Raw genomic sequence first — 15,313 nt, forward strand, 5'->3', positions numbered from 1 at the left:
TTCCTCTCTTACAAACTATTATTCAACAATTCAGTCGCAGTTCTTTCAACAATCAACCAAATAGCTTCACAATGAAGGATGATTTCGATAGAAACGAAAATAAACAACATTGCAAACACAGCAAACTCAACCAGGGATCTCAATAACCAATTTATGGAAACATTAAGCCCATTGACAACATTTTTTGGTTCCAAGATCTTAACTCAAGCCAAACTTGAGAAAATAGTGAAACATGGTGATGCAGATGCTGAAACAGAAGATTGAAAGCCACGAAAATAATTGTAAATTTCATTAATTCCCAGAAAATTCTGTGAAATTCAATGTACGTCAATGAAAGTCAATGTAGGTTTCAATTGAAACCTACATTTGTATAACCAATTACCCAAACCTAGATAATATTATCACAAATTGTGCTTGTACGATCCAAATAATTCACAATAATATACACTAAATAGTCACCATTCAAATTTTCAAATAAATCAACTTCTCTCTTTGTAAATGACCAATCAAGCCGTTTCTAACAGAGCGTCCACCTGCAGCTGTTCAGGTTTGCTCTAGTCGAGTCTATCATTACTGTCTTCTCATCTAATCAATTATTAAATTAGCAGTAAGCTTCAATGATGGACAGAAATTTAAAAACACTTGAAAACATTCAAGGTAAGCAAATGAATATCAAGTATGCCAGTTGATTGTTTGACCAACACTGATTAATCAACTTTAAATGGTCTTTTAAGGTCATTTGGGTTTAATTATAGTCAAATTACTGGTAAAAGGTATTCAGTTAAGGGTTCAAATGTTTCTTTTTCAGCTAATAGATAAATATATCAAAATTCAAAGCAATCTGGTAAACAATTGACCATTAAATAGCTATGTATTAATATATTTTCAAGGGTCAAGGCTGAGTACAATTTGGTCCAGCTCAATTGAGGATAAATTTGTATTGAAAACAATTGAAACAACCGTTGACTATTGTCATCTTGAAATACATCATCCTACATTGATAGTAATTTTGAAATGGCCATTAAAATGGCTAACAAAATGATTAACTTGATTAAAAATAGTTTCATTAACACAAGGTTTCTAAAGTAAAAGTAACTGAATGTTTTCAATATTAGCAGCCAGCGCAGGTCTATCGATGTATAATCCTGTTGCAAGTTAAATTACTTTCCTCTTATCTCTCTGTCTCATTTACTGTCTACCTTTTCTTTTTCTCTCTCCCTTTCAACAGCCAATTGTTTTGCGAGAATTGCGATTATTAGAGAAAATTTTCTCTTATTTCTGATGTTCAATCAACAAGTAACTATTTAAACCTTGTGAGTTGATTAAACAACTACATTTACATTGTACTATTAAAACCCAAGTTTTACTGTTAATCTCCAATTAACCAGTGTAAGTTTAACTGTAATTATTTTCACCAAATTTTACACAATTAGCCAAGAAAACGTTTAACGCTTTTCAACTCAATTTGTCATTCAAACCTTTCTTCCCGGTCTTTGGGTTTCCTTTCTCTATCTCTTTATCTCTTTGTTTTTTAGTCTTAATCCTGGTTTTTATCAGCTTGTTTACCTGTTTTGTTCATTGCTCGTGTTCATAGAACCGTTTTTCACCGTTTAACCGTGACAATTATTTAAATCTCTAGATTTTCTAAAATTTTGTTAGTTTTCATCTTTTTACCCAATCTTGTCACTTGCATTCAAGCCTCGATCACAACTCTCAACGTCTTCAATAATCAAAGTGAATAATTTTTTTCCATCTTGAATTTTTGTTTACAGGTTTATTCCAACAGTTGTGTTTCCAGTTAATCATGTCTGATACTCGGGATCCTGCCAGTGATCAATTGGCCAATTACAAACAACTTTCGCAGCCTAAGGTAAGTCTCATTTTGTATTTGTAGCATAATATATTTTGAATATCTTACGGAGATTATATCTATCAGATAGATATGATTACTCATTTTGTTAAAATCTGATTCAATCATTCTTTTACCCATATTTGTCAAGATATTTGTTTTTCTTGTAGTGAAATCACTTTCAAGATTTCCTGATTTCTCGGAGATTCCCTCATTGACCTTGTATTTTGTTTTCATTAATGCTGTCTCACATTGTCAGTTCTAATAACTGATAAACATAAGATAACTCTATCTAGAATAAAATTTTGTTTATAATTGATTGATGATCATGATCTCAATTACCTTGGTTACAACTCTAGTGAGATTTGAATTTATCCAATTCTAGTTTTTTGTGAATATTTGTCATCTTCTATTGCTCTTATTTGTCTGGTTATATCACTTCATTAACCTATTCAATACCCTGAGAAATTAGAAATATGTTTAAATCATCAATTAGTGATCAATCCTTATTTATTGATTTTGATGAATTAATATCGATTAGAGTAAACTAATAGGAAACTGATTCATCGATGAACTTTCTGGTTCCTAATTTAGTATAAGGGAAGTGGTTTTATTGACATAATTGGTTTTTTGTATCATTATGTATTTCCTTGAAAGAGTTATAATATTTTCACACGAATCATTAATGATTCCTAATGGTTTTGAAGCTCAAATTATGTACTTAAAAACGTAAATAACACACAGTTTAGTTTGGATTGAAAGTTCAGAGCTATTCAGATAATTTCTGTTTGAGTTTTATCCAATGGCAAAAAATCATAATGGTCTTTGAAATTCTCATCCTCATTGAAATCAATTGATTGCTCCGGTCAAAGCTTAACTTCCAGTTTTGACAATGTTTCAATTTTTCACCTAATCACAGACTTAGCGTATAATCAGTAAAATCTTGATCGAGGGTGTTTTTACCATGAAAACTCTTATTTTCGTTTTCTCAAGGTTGTCAGTAGCGAATCGACCAATCTTGTTGCTTGATTGCTCTATTTTTAGAAAAGTGATTAGTCTTGTTTAATTTCAAATGTAAATTAATTTCTCATGTTCAGATAATTATCATGTAAAAACTATCTAACATTTAGTAACAGACATAATACTAATTATATCTGACATGCTATTAATTTAACTATCGAACTAACTATTAATATTAATCAATTTTTCTATACATTTTCAGCCTCATGTATTGACAAATCTTGAGGGATGTCCTGTTGGTGATAAATTCAATTCAATGACTGTCGGTCCTAGAGGTCCGATTGTCCTTCAAGACATTAAACTGATTGAAGAACTGGCTTCTTTTGATCGTGAGCGTATTCCAGAGCGTGTTGTTCATGCTAAAGGTGCTGGTGCTTTTGGTTATTTTGAAGTAACTTCAGACGAGATAAAAAAATATTGCAGAGCTGCAATTTTCAAAGAGTAAGCCAACTCCCATCTATTTAAATCGTAATTTATCGTTACTTTAATTGGATAGTGAGTAATCATACTTTTTTAAAATTTATCGTTGAAAAAAAGTGTTGGTAAGCAAACCCAGCTAGTTGTACGTTTTTCAACTGTTGGTGGGGAATCTGGTTCAGCAGATACAGCTCGTGATCCCAGAGGCTTTGCTATTAAATTTTACACTGAAGAAGGTATAAAATGATAAAATTACTGACACAAATTATTGTCACACACTAATTGTCGCAATTCATTGCTTTCTTAGGAAATTGGGATCTTGTTGGAAACAACACTCCAATCTTCTTCATTCGTGATCCAATACATTTCCCCTCTTTCATCCATACCCAGAAAAGGAATCCTCAAACTCATTTGAAAGATGCTGATATGTTCTGGGACTTCTTGAGCCAAAGACCAGAATCTATGCATCAAGTTAGTTTCTTGTTTTCTGATCGAGGAACTCCTGATGGTTATCGTCATATGAATGGCTATGGATCACACACATTCAAGTTGGTTAATGCTGAGGGTGAAGCTGTTTGGGCCAAGTTTCACCTCAAACCCACTCAGGGAATTAAAAATCTAGACGCTAAACGAGCAGATAAATTAGCTGGTAATTTTCATTAACTTACCTTGTTTACCTTATAAATGACACCTGCTTATCATTTATTACTGTCTTTTTTAATTCTAGGCAAAGACCCAGACTATTCTATTCGAGATTTGTATAATGCAATCTCATCTGGCGATTTCCCTTCATGGATATTTTATGTTCAAATTATGACCTTTGAACAAGCTAAAAACTTTAAATTCAACCCATTCGATCTAACTAAGGTAAATAAACAGTCTAGTAAATTATGTTTTCCCATATTGATCATATTGATTGTTTTTTGTATAAGGTTTGGTCTCACAAAGAGTTTCCCTTGATTGAGGTTGGTAAAGTTGTTCTCAACAAAAATCCTAACAATTATTTTGCTGAAGTGGAACAATCAGCTTTCTCGCCAGCTAATTTGGTTCCAGGAATTGAACCTTCTCCTGATAAAATGCTCCAAGCAAGATTATTCTCTTACCCTGATACCCATCGTCATAGGTAAGTTAATTTAATTTTTGACTTAAATCTTAGTCATTTAGTAATAAAATGTGATCTTCCGACTTTTTTCAGACTTGGAGCCAATTATCACATGATTCCGGTCAACAAAGCTCGATGTCCCGTTTATGCTTTGAGCCATCGGGACGGTCCAATGTGTGTTGATGGTAATCTTGGTGGAATGCCAAATTACCTTCCCAACTCGTTTGTTAACATCAAAGCAAACCCAGTTTATAAGGAGTGTCCATACTCAGCTGAGCATTTCATTGGTGATATGGATCGATATGAATCGGGAAATGATGACAATGTTACCCAAGTTCGTGAATTTTGGCGAAATGTGCTCAATGAGGATGAAAAAAATCGATTAGCATCAAATATGGGAGGTCACCTTAAAGATGCACAACAATTTATTCAATTGCGAGTCATCGATTTATTGAAATCTATTGATGAGGACTATGCTTCACGAGTCCAAAAAGTTATTGCAAGCTACAATAAGGTAACTTCTGGATCAGATTGAATCAATTTAGTCTCATTGATTAACATGCGCTAATTCACGCTTAAAGCTGCTTCATCTCACTATAAATTAACTAAGCTTCAAGAAAATACGTTAAACGTAATTTGCCTTAATATATCTCTGATTTGTCCATTTATAGAGTCTTTGGGACTGCTTGATTAACGCTTCGCAACTTCCGAGTATTCTTTAAAAATCTCATTTCTTAATACAATCGCAAAGTCTAAAAATTCATCAACTCTAGCATTCATCCTGTTTGTTGCTTCATATTCATTCACTTTATTCTCAATTGATGTACTTGATTTATTAATTCTCATTTTAGAGTCACCTTTAATTCCTGGATTGCATGCAAATTTTTACTTGGACTTAAGTTAATTGGGCAAGTCGACTCTGGTTTTTGATTGGGTATTAAATTAGGTGATGTCATCTCAAGATGTTTCAAAAAGTGTTGTTTTATCACTCAAAAATCGAATGGAAAAACGATCTAAGATTTATTTGTAATGTAATAAAATATACAACATATAATAGTTAATAGAATAAAGCAAGTAAAGCTGCAAAATTGCTTTAACAATATAATATTCAAATCGCATTTTTTGAGTCATTAAATAATTTGATTCAAGTTTAAAAAACACTTGTGACCTAATCTCATGATAAGTCTTAGTTTATAAAATAGAGTTTTCATATCGTGATTGAAAAACTCAGTTTTCCACAATATAGATGATCAAGCTGAGATAATGGTTAGTTATCATGCTTTACAAGGAATCGGTGTACCAGTCGTTTTGTACCATTTTGACTTCATTATCATAAAATAATTTAATCAACTCGAAATGATCAAGCAAATATTGCAATAAAAGATTTCATGAAATCTTTCCATTCAAGATATTTCAATTGATTGAAAAATGTCGTTTTAAACCGCATAAGAGTAACTGCTCTCCAATTTGCCTCCAATAATCGGCCTTGTGAATGGAGATAGCCAAGTTAAACTAAACCCTTTACCAAATACATCGCGAAAACTTTTAAGTGATCTTTTGCGCCAAGTTTTGTTCTCTCTTTTAAGAGATTCGATTCCAGTTTCATTATTATAAATTCCTTGAATTTGCACACCAAACATAATGAAAGTGAAAATCGCAAACAAAAGCGATTCAAACACAAGGCATACAAGTAGAATAATGGTCCATGGAGCTGGACCAATATGGGAGGGATTAGGGTTTGAATGACCATTAGATTTAGGTCCACATTCTGTTGATCAAATAAGATAAAATTTAAAGTTGTAATCTCTTTTTAATTATACATTGAAGACGGTAAACAAAATAATCAACTTACGCTTCCAATCAGTTTCAACACACTTTATGAAGTGGAAAACAGCCAGAAGAAGGGCATGACAAGATATCAACGCTATGTAAAAGGTAAACAAGACAAAGAATTTTTGATTGTTCAAACCAACACAATTGTTAACCCAGGGACAATGATGATCCATTTTTCTAATACATCTTTGACATACAGAGCAATGATGAGCTCTTTCAGGCTTTATGCTACAACATTTTTGACACTTATACAACACTTGACCTTCACTTAGACCTGGAATAGAGAAGAAAATAGTGAGAAATTTGTTTTTTATGCTCGTATTGAAATCAAAAAGTTTACCTAATGATTCGATTGCTTCTTTAGTGGCTGTTCCTCGTGGCACTGCTCCAGGATCTGTGAACATAGTTCTCAAATGACTACTTATAGCGAGGAATGCTAGTATTTGGAAGATGATGATGTTGACAAATTTGTAAAAACTATCTTCCTCAGGTAGTAATATATATCTCATCACAACATATTCACCAAAAAGAATAAGTAACCAGGTAAATATGGCACAAATGATACCACAAACATCACGGACAAGCCATAAGCCACCTAAGCAGCGGTTGTGTTTATCTATCATTTTGAATTACAAAATAAGGATAGAGAATTGAAGCAATCAATCAATATAGGTGGATGAGGTCAGGGTACATTCAAAAACATGATAAATAACTTAATATTTAAAAATCTAATACACTAAATTAACATAATTAAATTTTTTTGGGCAGGCTGGATTAATCAAAACATCCATTACTTATCTCATTGACAAATGTTGGTGAAATTTGTTTATTTTTGTAGCTATAGTAACAGCGCTAAATTCAATACAAAAAAATGGTCAAAGAGTCAATTAAAAAGCTAGAATTGATCTCTCTATATCTGAATGAACTTTCACTTAAGAGTTAATTAAGTGTGTAAAAATTAGCTTAAAAGTGCTTAGCTGTTGGATTAATCAACTCAAAATTACAATTGAAAAGTATTAATGAGAAAAAGTTTTAGAAAAAAACAAATTTAAGTTATTTTATGAACAGTAGGTGGCACTTTATTTCAGCTCTCGAATGAATGAATGAGATTCAAAAGATTACAATCATGCTCATTGATTGTTACCTTGATTGGTTTGTCTCTAAACATTAAATTACCTTTAAGATTAACAGTTTGTGATCTCAAAATGTGATTTCAATAGCCGCTCACTAAGGCCAACCATAGGATTAAATAATTTTGTCTTCTCACCATAAGTAACAGTTCTCAATACAATTCAACCTAAGTAAAGATAACCAACATTAAACGGAGTTTTTTTTGTTCCATTGTACTTGTAATTTAAATTTTACTATTTTATATTAATTGTGGTTACTAATGTGGACGAATGATTAAAAATAGATGGAGGGTCGAAAATTATCCTCGACAGAGGGTTTAATCAAAGAAATTGATTCATCTAATTCATCTACTGCCAATAACAATGATAACAATAACCAAGAAGCTTTGTCAACTCATCATCCTCATACAATTTCATGCCGACCGTTGTCAGAAAGTTCTTCCATTGCCCAGTTAAGTATCGCTAGTAGCCTAGCAAATGACCCTAATGCTCCTATGTGTAAAATTTGTCACTTAAATGCCAAAGATCTGGATCCATTGATTACACCATGTCGCTGTGCTGGCACAATGAGGTACATCCATTGTGGCTGTCTCATGGTAAGTTGCATGATCTCATTCATTTTCATTTCTTTGTCTTCTTTTTTTTCTTTTTGTTAGATGAAAAAATTTCCAATTTCCATCATTTATTTGTTTACTTTCCATTTGGTTATTGTTCTTTGTTGAGGAATACTTGACGCAATCAGCTTAATTCAAATAAACTCTTGCCAACAAAAGCTTCATTTTCCTCCACTTTTATCCATACGATTGTTTTGATGATTACTTCTGTTGCGTATCAAGTATAATTTTGAAATAGTTTAGTCTTTAAATCTGTCATAGTATGTTAAAAATTATAATCTGAAGCCAGTGCCTTCAGAACATGCTTCTCTGCTTAAAACAATGAAAGTTTAATCCTGCAAAATCTTGAAATTTGATACAATTTACTTTCAAATTTCTATTTGTTAGCAATTTCTTTTTTTTATCATGTTACATCTTAAAATGTTGCTCAAATCGGTTGGCGGTTACATTGTTTTCTGGTTACCTGATATGCATCATCAACCATTAAAAATGTAAATACTTACAAGCCTGTATACAAAATCATTTCAACATGATAGCCTTGAGTTGTACATGTGTAAGGGACCCGAAAAGACGGTGCTCAGCAAAACAAACCATTGAATTATCATTTTGTAAATAAATTCACTTTCACCACCTTTTCACCAGTTTCAGGATATAAATAGCAAAATAAATGGCAAACAAGTTTATGAAAACAAATTTACAATGTATTTAAAAAAAGGTAATAAATAATATAAATAAACTTCCATAAATATAATATCATGTAAAGTGAGGCTATCATCTTTTGAAATAATCAGTGGTAAGACTTAATCTTATAAAAGGTAAATAATAAACAAAATTGTGAAAATAATCATTTATAATTTAAAATTAACCTAATAATAGTGATTTAAAGCCAGAGCTTAGGATTGATACTTTAGTAAATATTTTCCTTGAATTACAAATATAATAAAATTGAAGATAACATTTCAAAATAATAAGTCTCTGGCAAAACATAATTTCAACTTGATTTAAAAATAGTAAATTCAATTTCCAACTCATGGAGCACCTTGAAAATTTATCTAAAATGATTGAATATCATATTATGAATGATATTAATAATTATGCATTAATGATGTTTGAAATTGACTCCATTAGACAATAATGTTCAAATTAATATAATCAGTTTATTGAGCGTCATTTTTACGCCTGTTTGGCCTCTTAACTTTCAAATTGTCCTTTAGTCAAACTCATATTTGAACAATTGTATATATTGGAATGAATAATTTGAATTCTGGGTTTCAAGGCCAGTTAAGGTCATCCATAAAATAAGTGACCTTAACTGAAGGTCAATACAAAAGTCTGCTGTTTAACACAAGATACTTTGTTATTGAAGTTGTCTTCAGGTGATTTTGGTTGATGACATGAAAAAGTCACTTATTCACTATTTTGCTAGACTTTTAACCCCACAGAATATTTAATGGACTATTGAACTTAATTATTTAATTTTCCATATCAAATCTAATCGTAAAATTGGTGTACAGCCTTCACAACAATTAAGGTCACAAATTTTATAGATGACCTTAGCTGGCCTTGAAACCCAGAATCTACAGTTACTCATTTGATTGAGAAAAAACGCTTTTTATTTCTTTCAACTTCTATCAATGAGTTAACCTTTACTGTTCAGATATATATATATTTTTTCATTGCAAATTACATCATGATTTCATTATTGAACTGAATACTGTTACTAATAGAAATTTTGTCTTTCTATTTTCTATTTTTCCTCTAGAGATGGCTTGAAATAAGCTCCAAACGAACCAGAAAACCGTTAAGCTGTGAGCTTTGCCAATACAACTATCAGTGGCATAAAAAATTCAAGGTAATTGTTGCCCGTGATCAACAAATCATCATTAGTTACCATGACTCTTGCAACATTTGGAAAGGCAAATGAACATGAACCTGGTGATGGTTATGATAATGAAGATGATAATGAATGGCAATGAAATGTAACTTTGCTCTTGAGGGAATCAAATAGGATAATGATGATGGTGATGAAGATGAAGATAATTATGCTGATGAAAGATACTCCAGTGAATGTATAATAGTCCTGAAAGATTCACGAGATATTTGGCCATGGAAAGAGGAAAAAATAAAGGAATAGAAGAAAAAAATATTCTGATATTCGGCCAAAAAATGAGCTTTTTCCATCTGTCAGATTTTCCAAGAGCCATGGTAACAAAAAAAATAGTCGACTATTTGGTTCTCTTTCTTTCTCTTCCTTTTGTTTCAAGAGAAACTTCTGTAAATTTGTTGATTGTTCACCATTTCAACTCAATCATCGTCTTAATCACCATCTGAATCATCATTTTAGACTTCATGGTAAAAGAGTTACTTCAATGAAAAAGAAAAATAGAAAGCATTGAAATATTTGTTAACAGAAAGTTGTTTTATTACATTATTTGGCTGATGTTTCCTATTGATGGTGATTCATGGATTGATTAATGATGAACTCGTTGACATATTTATGAAATTATTGCTAATTTTATCGTCTTTTTTCTCATACCTTTCAGGTTCGCCAATGCCAATTCCCTCATTGCTCCAGACGAGACAAGATTTTGCATTCATTGTTTTTCGCCTCGGTTACCATCATGATTGCTTGTGCCATAATAACAATATTGTGCTTCAAACATGACAAAGGTCCACAAATTAATCCAAAGCAAACTGAATTGACTGAAACTGAAATAACCACTCTGGTCTGTGGAGTACTTTTTTTCCTTGCGTTTTTCCTCGCCATGTATGTTGAAGTCAAAGCTCGTAATACTCTCTACAAATTGTTCCTTAAATTTATTTATCTCAACCAACAATGGTACATCGATGAGTACGAAAAGAAGGATTCATTGCCTGTTGATATTTGATTGTACTATCATCATCCTCACCGTCAGATGCAACAACATGGCAGAACTATTGACTTGATCTAGAATCTTGATCAATGTAAAAACTATTCACAGGCAATTAAGGATTCGATGCATAAGTCAAAGTCTTTTGGATTCCCTAAGCTATTCCAGCTTATTTTTGTTGACAAGTTCAATCACCAATGACAAGCTCAGTTACTTTATGATAATTAATTTAAAAGGTGATCGTCATTTTTGATATTTTTCAACAAAATTGCCAAAAACATTTAACGAAATTGTTCAATGGTATTTAAAATCAAGAAAAAAACTTGACATTGGTGTTCCTTTTTATCCATACTCATCAATTTCTCATGATAATGGAACATTTCCTTCTACAAATCGCAATTATTTATCCATTTCACTACAATTTTTTTCATCTTTTTGTAATAAAATGCTAATGTAATTAATGGTTTTATCATCAAATCTGCATCATCATTGCAACTTATTAATATCATATTATTGTTACACTTCTCTATCATCTTATTTCAAATATTGATATGAAACGAACATTTAAAATCGTTTTTCCTGCTGCAACTCGAAATCAAAATTCAAAGCGTCTTCAAAGCTATAAAAATTCAACATTGAGACACAAAAATAAAGCGAAATGAATAAAATCTCATTTTATTAATGCGATATAACTACAGATGCAATCGATAAACAAAAAAGGCTGAATTAACTAGCATCTAATTACATTTACGACCCACTACATTAATGAACATAATGAATTTAAAGATGGGATTAAAGTGAAAATAAGTCAATGGCCAAATACGCAGGAATAAGAATCAGATACTTATGGTTGCAGACGTACAACCTTTAAATTTGGAGTATTTTAAATAACATTAAGAAAATGAAAAAAATCTTTCTCGAAAACCAGAGATGAATTAATGAGCGATAATTTTACTGCCAGTGTTAGTCCGATCCAGATTTTAGGTTTTTTCTGGTTGGTTTTTGTACTAATCAAAATTGTTATACGCGGCCTTGTGGCCCAACGGATAAGGCGTCTGACTTCGGATCAGAAGATTGCAGGTTCGAATCCTGCCAAGGTCGTAAATTTTTTCGATTTTTATGTAACTTCATACTTATCTCTCTTCTGAGTGCAATTGCTTGGAATTTCACTGATTTTTCTTCTTTCGCTTTACCTTTTTCTTATGAATTTGTTATTTTTCTTCAATCTGTTTTGTGTATTAAGACCAGAAAGGTTTGCCTGAATTGACATGGATTCAATGATCACCAAGCTGAATAGATTTGAACGCTGCTGAGGTTGAACTTTTTCTTATCATAGACTGCACGTTGAGGAGAGAGTGGACTCCATTTGTTTCGCAATGTTGATATTTGAGGTGCTTTTGGACGAATGTTTGAGTGTTCAGCTAACCAGCTGGGTTGGTGGTAATGAATTGGATTTTTATTAAAATAGCGATTTTGATTAGGTTGATATGGATGTAAGTATTGAATTTTCATGTTGTTTATTGATGATGGTTTATTTGAAATTGCTGCCAGCTGAGATGGTGATTGTACTTGGGTTTGTTGACTGATAAAATTGAAACTAATCAAATTATTTCTCAACCATCCTGTTAGGAATCGATAAAAATTGATAAACGAAATGCCATACCAAAGACTCAGACAGGAAGCAAGATAACAAAAAAATTCAATTGGAGCCAGTCGGGCTTTGTACTTGTAACCAAATTCAACTCCAGATGGGCGCCGCACATAAACAAGAGTACTATTTGAATTGGCCAAAGATCGCCTCTCTGAAAGATATACATTAGTAGTAGTGTAATAAACGCCTTTACATTCTGGTTGACTACAGACAGAAAAGCAAAAATTTTTTTCCTTTACATGGCAATCGGAGGTTCCATTGCTTTCGCTAACCTTTCTCATAAAAGGAAGAGCTACACTAACATTAGCAGGAGATAAAATGGACCAAACCGGACATCTCTTGTTAGTCTCCTTAACAAAACAATCAAAGATGCAGCCAAGTCGTCCGAATTCAAACTCATCATATGAACGACAAGCCGTCCGATAAGGTGGAGGCAATAAAAGAGTGACAAATTTGGACGTAAGCAAGACGATCTCATTCAATTCACCAGTTGAAAAGGTTATGGTGTCAGCATCAGAAATTTGGTTGATTTGACTCGGATTATGAACATAAATCGATATCACTTTTGGTTCAAAAGTGTCAATCTTAAGTACATAAAAATCTTTAGCACTGTTGGTGAAAACGTCAAACTCTCCTCCAGCTGAATCTTGATAGAAATATGTAACACACCGAGCAATTGTCCCAGTAATTAGCATGTAATGGATAGTTATTTTCGTAGGAACAATATTGCCACATGTCCAGTCCAATGAAGTGTTTAACCGAGGCAATTCAGTAGCTGGAACATTACAATATAGCTTTATATCGGGTGAAGCAAAATTTGCCAACAGGTTAATCGGCAAATATGAATATTCATATTTTGTGAGATAATTTAAAGATGATACGCTTGATTGTGATAAAAACTGAGCAGCTATTTCAATGTCTTGGCGAGTTGCATTACCAAATGATAGTTGATCAATTTCAAGACAAACAGTCAACCCAGGCATCGCGATCTTGGTTGAAACACCAATAGAAATGTCGACTTGAGTTTCATAATTGAAGTAAACCTTTGAAATTGAACTAACTTGCCAAACAAGGCCAATGGAAGCAAATGCGTAAGATAACAACGTTTGCCAATTATCCTTAATATAATCTGGTACCATTTGATGGCAGAATCAAATTGCGTTACTTCTTGATGGTTAATTGTGATCACTAGAAAAAGATGGAAATGTAAATTTTGGGTTAATATTAAGCATAATGGAGCGTTTGGTTGAAGTAATTGAGATGGTTTATGTCATCAACTATGCTGACAAAATGGCGACTTAATTTAATTTAATGCAATCAATCAATTTTGATTTTTTGGGTCCACTCATTGAATTATGTGTTTGGCAAAGTGGAGAGTCAATTGTTCAGGTAAACTATTTATAAATGTTGGAAGAAGCTTATTAAATTGATCATTTCATGGCTCATCAAGCCATTAAATGTAATCAATCTAGTAATTGATAGAAGACATAAAAGATCTGTTAAAATTGATTTTTCATGATGAGTTAAGATGAAGGAAATAATAACAAAATGATTATTTTTGACAAACAACAAAAAAAAAGTGTTGAAGTTTTATCAACAGGTTGATGTATAAGGAACCATCAAGTTGCTATTAAATTGATGGAAAGCACACTTCAACAAGTAAAAATGGGAAAGTTGATTAAAGGGAAAATACGTCAAAACAATTGCCATCTGAAAAACTGGTAAATCAGTTAATTACAGCAATTCTACATTGATTCAGTTCTAAGAATGATTTGACTTTATGAGGAAACGTTAGAGTCAAGATTGACCAATTTCCCAGCTAAATTTGGATTTGCTGGAATCGATTGAAATCAATTTCAATTTCATCGACAATCAAAAATTTTCTTTGCTTTGATTAGTGAAATAATTTGACAACTTACACTGGAATCAAAGGGCAAAATGGTTCCTCCAAGTTGAACCCGATTTTCCTTCTGGGTTGATACAGTTTGATGCCTATCAAAATTGAAGAAATGAAAATTAATATCAATTTGACTAATTTGTACTTTGCCAGTTCAACTAGATATTTGAATAATTGTAATTACGCCGTAATTACAATGTAACAATTACCATTTTAAATGAAGTAATCCAGTTAGACTTGGGCAAAAAGATATCAAACTGACTAAACTCATTGATTGCTCAGCTAGCAATTACATAGCTAATTGAGTTAGATTGAAATAGCATGGATAAGCTTGAGTTGTTACCAATGTTTGGTAATGATTCAATTTAGGTGTAATTCATCATTGAAGTCAAAGGCCATTGTCTTTGATTAGGTTTACTGCACGTAGTTGTGTAAAGGGTTGAGTTAATTGCGATTGAGTTGAAATTTGAGTCTCCAATTTACTCATTTAATAGGAATAATTGGAAATATTCAGTCATCTTAAGTAAACAAGAAAAGGAAAAACAATAACAATTATAAGCTGTTCAACATATTTTTGGGTTTTTGCTTAAAAACCTTTTGAGGTACGGAAGCGTTTAACGGCGATGATTTATCCTGTTTAAGCCGTTTATACATGATCATGTTGAAGATGATGATGGTAAAGAGATGATGAACATTTGAAGGAAACAAGTTCAAGTTTGCCAAGAGAGTGAATAAACTCGTCAGTGAGAAAATAATCCAACTTGAAAGAGCCAATTCCTTGAATGAAGAGGAACAACGATGATGATGTTGATGATAATAGTGATGATGATGATATTGAAGTTTGCCTGAAAGAAGAAGAAAGGTTAGTAAAACAGGTACATGATGCATCATGGATCCATATAAATATTTCAAACACATTTATTCACCTCT

At 32.1% G+C, this 15,313-nt stretch overlaps 4 protein-coding genes and 1 non-coding gene across 8 annotated transcripts; 3 read left to right on the top strand and 2 right to left on the bottom strand.

The window, feature by feature from the left end:
- Positions 1–1,356: 1,356 nt before the first annotated feature.
- Cat (Catalase) lies at positions 1,357–5,501 on the top strand. 4 transcript variants are annotated; one of them, XM_025161769.2, is made up of 10 exons: positions 1,357–1,389; positions 1,536–1,654; positions 1,773–1,870; positions 3,072–3,310; positions 3,407–3,522; positions 3,594–3,935; positions 4,014–4,153; positions 4,219–4,409; positions 4,482–4,902; positions 5,060–5,501. In XM_025161769.2, the coding sequence occupies exons 3-10, from the start codon at positions 1,805–1,807 to the stop codon at positions 5,108–5,110; spliced, it is 1,566 nt and encodes a 521-aa protein (XP_025017537.2). In that variant the 5' UTR covers positions 1,357–1,389; positions 1,536–1,654; positions 1,773–1,804; the 3' UTR covers positions 5,111–5,501. The 4 variants fall into 4 exon arrangements, with proteins under 4 accessions (XP_025017537.2, XP_089124459.1, XP_025017536.2 ...); XM_089268333.1 differs by having other exon boundaries at positions 5,240–5,501; XM_025161768.2 differs by lacking the exon at positions 1,536–1,654.
- LOC107366434 (palmitoyltransferase ZDHHC3) lies at positions 5,385–7,021 on the bottom strand. Its single transcript, XM_015934035.3, has 3 exons — positions 6,562–7,021; positions 6,241–6,495; positions 5,385–6,156 (listed from the first exon to the last, which is right to left on the bottom strand). The coding sequence occupies exons 1-3, from the start codon at positions 6,842–6,844 to the stop codon at positions 5,825–5,827; spliced, it is 870 nt and encodes a 289-aa protein (XP_015789521.1). The 5' UTR covers positions 6,845–7,021; the 3' UTR covers positions 5,385–5,824.
- A 430-nt stretch (positions 7,022–7,451) lies between these two features.
- Positions 7,452–11,356, top strand: LOC107366555 (E3 ubiquitin-protein ligase MARCHF8). Its single transcript, XM_015934182.3, has 3 exons — positions 7,452–7,947; positions 9,728–9,817; positions 10,509–11,356. Exons 1-3 carry the CDS (start codon positions 7,636–7,638, stop codon positions 10,851–10,853), a joined length of 747 nt encoding a protein of 248 aa, XP_015789668.1. The 5' UTR covers positions 7,452–7,635; the 3' UTR covers positions 10,854–11,356.
- A 134-nt stretch (positions 11,357–11,490) lies between these two features.
- LOC107366554 (uncharacterized) lies at positions 11,491–15,308 on the bottom strand. The gene is made up of 4 exons (XM_015934181.3): positions 14,978–15,308; positions 14,593–14,901; positions 14,406–14,478; positions 11,491–13,674 (listed from the first exon to the last, which is right to left on the bottom strand). Exon 4 carries the CDS (start codon positions 13,623–13,625, stop codon positions 12,117–12,119), a length of 1,509 nt encoding a protein of 502 aa, XP_015789667.1. The 5' UTR covers positions 13,626–13,674; positions 14,406–14,478; positions 14,593–14,901; positions 14,978–15,308; the 3' UTR covers positions 11,491–12,116.
- On the top strand, positions 11,864–11,936 carry TRNAR-UCG (transfer RNA arginine (anticodon UCG)). Its single transcript has one exon. It is a non-coding gene; the product is annotated as a tRNA-Arg (tRNA).
- Positions 15,309–15,313: the final 5 nt, after the last annotated feature.

The sequence above is a fragment of the Tetranychus urticae genome, chromosome 2 (assembly GCF_039701765.1).
Source record: "Tetranychus urticae isolate SD_2017Ah chromosome 2, NJAU_TeUrti_SD_1.0, whole genome shotgun sequence".
NCBI lineage: Eukaryota > Metazoa > Arthropoda > Arachnida > Trombidiformes > Tetranychidae > Tetranychus > Tetranychus urticae.

Excerpts from the sequence above, each read along its gene's own strand:
- Cat (XM_025161769.2), top strand. The coding sequence starts at position 1,805 with ATGTCTGATACTCGGGATCCTGCCAGTGATCAATTGGCCAATTACAAA. Across the intron at positions 1,871-3,071 it reads AACAACTTTCGCAGCCTAAG|CCTCATGTATTGACAAATCT; the intron begins GTAAGTCTCATT and ends ATACATTTTCAG. Across the intron at positions 3,311-3,406 it reads AGAGCTGCAATTTTCAAAGA|TGTTGGTAAGCAAACCCAGC; the intron begins GTAAGCCAACTC and ends GTTGAAAAAAAG.
- LOC107366434 (XM_015934035.3), bottom strand. The coding sequence starts at position 6,844 with ATGATAGATAAACACAACCGCTGCTTAGGTGGCTTATGGCTTGTCCGT. Across the intron at positions 6,496-6,561 it reads AGAAGCAATCGAATCATTAG|GTCTAAGTGAAGGTCAAGTG; the intron begins GTAAACTTTTTG and ends TCTCTATTCCAG. Across the intron at positions 6,157-6,240 it reads TGTTGAAACTGATTGGAAGC|AATGTGGACCTAAATCTAAT; the intron begins GTAAGTTGATTA and ends TTTGATCAACAG.
- LOC107366555 (XM_015934182.3), top strand. The coding sequence starts at position 7,636 with ATGGAGGGTCGAAAATTATCCTCGACAGAGGGTTTAATCAAAGAAATT. Across the intron at positions 7,948-9,727 it reads TCCATTGTGGCTGTCTCATG|AGATGGCTTGAAATAAGCTC; the intron begins GTAAGTTGCATG and ends TTTTTCCTCTAG. Across the intron at positions 9,818-10,508 it reads AGTGGCATAAAAAATTCAAG|GTTCGCCAATGCCAATTCCC; the intron begins GTAATTGTTGCC and ends CATACCTTTCAG.
- LOC107366554 (XM_015934181.3), bottom strand. The coding sequence starts at position 13,625 with ATGGTACCAGATTATATTAAGGATAATTGGCAAACGTTGTTATCTTAC.